The 4875-nt window shown below is 37.5% G+C and overlaps 1 protein-coding gene across 1 annotated transcript; it reads right to left on the bottom strand.

Annotated features, from left to right (window-relative positions):
- Window positions 1-445: 445 nt before the first annotated feature.
- On the bottom strand, window positions 446-1486 carry LOC125124633 (olfactory receptor 7A17-like). The gene has a single exon (XM_047774682.1). It carries the CDS (start codon window positions 1418-1420, stop codon window positions 446-448), a length of 975 nt encoding a protein of 324 aa, XP_047630638.1. The 5' UTR covers window positions 1421-1486.
- Between the last annotated feature and the right edge of the window lie 3389 nt (window positions 1487-4875).

Below are 4875 nucleotides of genomic sequence, written 5' to 3'. Positions count from 1 at the left end.
GAATGATATACAAAAAGTGATAGATTACAGTTTCTTATTTTGTACACTTATTAAATTATGTAATTGGCTTTAGTTGCTTAGTTTTTTTTCAAAGCAGTAGAAAAATACAAGATTATTCATTTAATAAAATGAAAGGAACATTTCTCAGCATATTTTTTTTCAAGGAGAAATTATTTTTAGGAAATTCATGAAGTCTCATGAGATACATGGGAATTTCCATATATTTCACTTAAGGAAGTGAAAAATTTGGGAGAGCAGAAAAATGCCAAAAGAAAAATCTTAGATGACAGGGAAGAAAAGTTAATGAAGCAAGTTATTTAAAGTATATGGAAAGTTGAAATCAAAGAGATGGAAATAGCAGCAGGCAATACATTGAAGGATCAAGTACTATTTCTACAATCTGATCAAAGAATCATGATATCTGGCTCTGAGGCTTTGAGACCTGCTATGATGTGCATTTATTCAACCTCAGGACAAAGTGTCCTTTTGTAAACTTTTCCATCCCAAATAACCTTTGCAGAGCCCTCTTTATGTCTCTGTTCCTCAGACTGTAAATGAATGGGTTCAACATGGGTGTGACTACAGTGTACATCACTGAAGCTGTTGCACTTGACTGTGAGCTGTGGGTAGTGGAAGAGCTGAGGTATACTCCTAGGCTTGTACAATAAAATAAGGAGACAACAGAGAGGTGAGATACACAGGTATAAAAGGCTTTGTGCTTCCCCTGAGCTGATGAGATTCTGCATATAGAGGAAATTATCTTAAAGTAAGAGTAAAGGATACCAGTCAGGGTGCTACCACCCAGAAGTCCAGCTCCAACATGCATCATGATGTTATTAAGAAAGGTGTCTGAACAGGCAAGTTGGACCAGCTGTTTGATTTCACAGAAAAAGTGGGGGATTTCCAAGTCTATACAAAAGGATAATCGCAATACCATTAAGCTATGTAACAAGGAATACATGGCCATCATTACCCAGGACAGCAGAACCAAGAGCCCACAGAGTCCAGGGTTCATTATGTCCATATAGTGCAGGGGGTGGCAAATGGCCACAAACCTGTCATAGGCCATCACACTAAGGAGAACATCATCTAAACCTGCAAAGAGTATGTAAAAATACATCTGTGTGATGCAGCCATCAAAAGTTATGGCTTTGCTCTTGTTCTGAATGTTCCACAGCATCTTTGGGATGGTGGTAGAGGTGAAACAGATGTCTACAAATGACAGGTTGGAGAGAAAAAAGTACATGGGTGTGTGGAGGTGGGAGTCTGATCTGACAGCCACGATGATGAGCAGGTTCCCAAACACCGTGATCAGGTACATGGAGAGGAAAATCTCAAATATGAGGGGCTGTAGTTCTGGTTCCTCTGAAAGTCCCAGAAGAAGAAATTTTGCAACTTCTGTACTGTTCCCTGGTTCCATGGGGTGGAGGTGACTCTTGGGATAAAAAGGAAAATAATATGACCAATTTTCATGCAAATGAGCATAACTCACATAGTTGAAATACTACAATTTCTATTTTGCTGTCAAGAAATTAATGTTAATATTTTATATATAGATAAGTTCTTGAGGGTATACCATATTACACCTATGACTAGAAATGTTGACCAATTCCCATTACATTTCCAAAGAGTTCATGTATTTACAGTTTTTTATTTTATTTTAATTAGCCGATAATTGAGGTACATTGTTGTGTCAATTTCTGCTCTGTAGTATAAAAACCCAGTCAAACATATACATATACCCCTTTTAATCACACTATCTTCTATAATGTCCTAGCCTAAGAGAGTGGATATAGTTCCCGGTGCTACAGAGTAGGACCTTGTTTTTTATCATTCTAAATATAATAGTTTGCCTCTACCAATGACAAACTCCCTGTCTACCCCACTTCCTGCACTTTCCTCTTTGGCAAACACGAGTCTGACCTCTATGTCCCTAAGTCTGTTTCTGTTTTGGGGGTAGGTTCATTTGTGACATATATTATATTCCACATGTAAGGGATATTATATGGCATTCGTCTTTCCCTTTCACTTATTTCACTTAGTATGAGAAATTCTAGTTGCATCCATGTTCCTGTGAATGGCATTTATTTGTCATTTTTATGGCTGAGTAGTATTCTATTGCATATATTTACCATGTCTTAATTTACTCATCTGTTGGTGGACATTTAGGTTGTTTCCACGTCTTGGCTATTGTGAATAGTGCTGTAATGAACACAGGGGGTGCACATATCCTTTTGAATTGTAGTTTTTCCTCAATAAATTCTCAGGAGTGGGATTGCTGGATCATATGGTAGCTTGTACTTAGTTTTCTAAGGAATATTCATACTGTTTTCCATAGTGGTTGCATCAAGTTACATTCCCACAAACAGTAGAGTAAGGTGCACTTTTTTCCACACCCTTTTGAGCATTCGTCATCTTTTGACTTGTTATCGATGGCCATTCCGACTGGTATGAGGTGAGACCTCACTATAGTTTTGATTTGCATTTCTCTAATAATTAGTGATGTTGAGCATTTTTTCATGTGCATCTAGCCATCTGTATGTCTTCTTTGGAGAAGTATCTAGTTAGGTCTTCTGCCCATTTTTCATTGGCTCAATTTTTTGTGTGTCTGAGTGTGTGTGTGTGCGTGTTTAGTTCTGTGAGATGTTTATATATTTTGGAGATTAGGCCCTGGTTAGTTGAAAAGATTTTTCCCCATCCTCTGTGTTGACTTTTCATTTTTTAAATTGTTTCCTTTGCTGTTCAAAAGCTTTTGAGTTTAATTAGGTTCCATTTATTTTTGTTTTTATTGTCATTATTCAAAGAGTGGGTCAAACAAGATGTTGCTGTGATTTATATTAAAGAACATTCTTCCTATATTTTCCTCTAGGAGTTTTATAGTATCTGGCCATGAATTTAGGTCTTTAATTCATTTGGAGTTTACTTTTGTGTATGACATTAGAGAATGATCTAATTTCATCTTTTTACATGTAGCTTCCTGTTTTTCCAGCACCACTTATTGAAGAGACACTCCTCTGATGTATGTTCTTGCCTCCTCTGTCATAGATTAGTTTACCATAGGTGTTTGGGTTTTTTTCTTGACTTTCTATCCTGTTTCGCTGGTATGTTTTCCTGCTTTTCTGCCAGAACCAAACTATTTTGATGACTTCAGCTTTGCAGTGTGGTCTGAAGCCAGGGAGCCTGATTCCTCCAGTTCCATTTTCTTTTTCAATATTACTTTGGCTATTCAGGGTCCTTTGTGTTTCCACATTAATTTTAAAATATTTTATTCTGGTTCTGTGAAAAATGTCATGGGTAATTTGATAAGGATTGCATTGAATCTGTAGATTGCCTTAGGTACTATAGTCATTTCGATGATACTGATTTTTCCAAATTAAGAGCATGGAATATCTCTCCATCTGTTTTTGTCATCTTTGATTTCTTTCACCATCAACATCTTATAGTTTTCAAGTTTAGGTCTTTTCCTTCTTTTTGCAGGTTTATTTCTAGATATCATGTATTTACAATCTTTTTGTTGTTCTTGTGGTTGTTGTTGCTCTTTTAGGGCTGAACCTGTAGCATACGGAAGTTCCCAGGCTAGTGGTCAAATCAGAGCTACAGCTGCCAACCTATACCATAGCCACAGCAATGTGGAATGAGCCACATATGTGACCCAAAACACAGCTCATAGCAATACCAGACCCCTAACCCACTTAGTGAGTCCAGGGATCGAACATGCATTCTCATGAAAACTAGTCATGTTCATTAATGCTGAGCCATGACAGGAACACCCTGTATTTACGATCTTAATGAGACATACTTTCATGCACTTGAGAAATATATATTGAGTATTAACCATTTTCTAAGAACATTCAGGGAAAAAACAGAGTGCTTAAGAACAAACCCCCCAAAAACATACCCCCCACAATCCAAGCATGGTGAAAGATGATATTCGAATAAAAATATTACATAATATGTCAGAAGGTGACAGATGCTATGAAGAAAATAAAATCCAGTATAAAGAAGAGAGTGGTAGGAGGTGTTGTTTGAACACTCGCTAAATGTTCAGACAAGGCTTGCAAACAGGTTTTATTTGAAGAGACTTCAAGAGAGAGGAGGAGTTACTATGATTTCTGGAGAAGTGTAGGCCTGGCAGAGGCAATGGCCACTGAAAAGGCATGGAAGATTCTTGTTCCACATGTACAAATCCAAACAAGAAGTCAGTAGGACAGAGGAATAAACACTAGAAAGAGTAATGAAAGATGGTGTCAGAGGATGTTGATGAACAATGTGGCCTTCCTTCTTTAGCTACATCTTCAGTACACAAAGAACCTCTTTTCACATGTTCTTCCCTGTACCTTATCAATTCTGGTGCAAAGGCATCCTATGAAGTAAATCACATCTCAACGTTAGTACTATCTGTTGAATGAATTCTGTCCTCTGTGTTGTGTCACTCTAAATACATGGGTCCAGGTGCTTCTGGTTTGAAAACAGAACACTCTACAAGGCACAGACACAGATGCACCATGGTTTTCTGGCTGTATTTTTACTACCACATAGTTCTCACCCAGAAATACCCTCCTTAGACCATGAATGGTTACAACTCAAGCTGGTCAGATCAGATTGACTGTCTCCTAAAGAATGTATACATGGTACCCAAAAATTCCAGTTCATAAGCTTCAGAGGGAACAATAAACTTGGGGCTCGTTTTTAGCATGACCACCTCCTGCTCTGTATTTAAACAAATATAAAAATTTCGAGAGAGAGAGAAACAAGAGAGAGAATGAAAGAAAAAAGATCTAATAAGCATAAACAGCCCCTGAGACAATGTGATGAAATATTTTCCTTGGTTTGGCAACATTGCAACTTCAGCTACATTTCCTTGTTGCTCAGGAA

The sequence above is a fragment of the Phacochoerus africanus genome, chromosome 4, assembly GCF_016906955.1.
Source record: "Phacochoerus africanus isolate WHEZ1 chromosome 4, ROS_Pafr_v1, whole genome shotgun sequence".
Classification (NCBI taxonomy): Eukaryota; Metazoa; Chordata; class Mammalia; order Artiodactyla; family Suidae; genus Phacochoerus; species Phacochoerus africanus.
Note: the sequence above shows the minus strand (reverse complement) of the source record. Positions and strands in the feature narration are given on the sequence as shown.

Bases quoted from the DNA above. Each gene is read 5' to 3' on its own strand.
- LOC125124633 (XM_047774682.1), bottom strand. From the start codon at position 1,420: ATGGAACCAGGGAACAGTACAGAAGTTGCAAAATTTCTTCTTCTGGGA.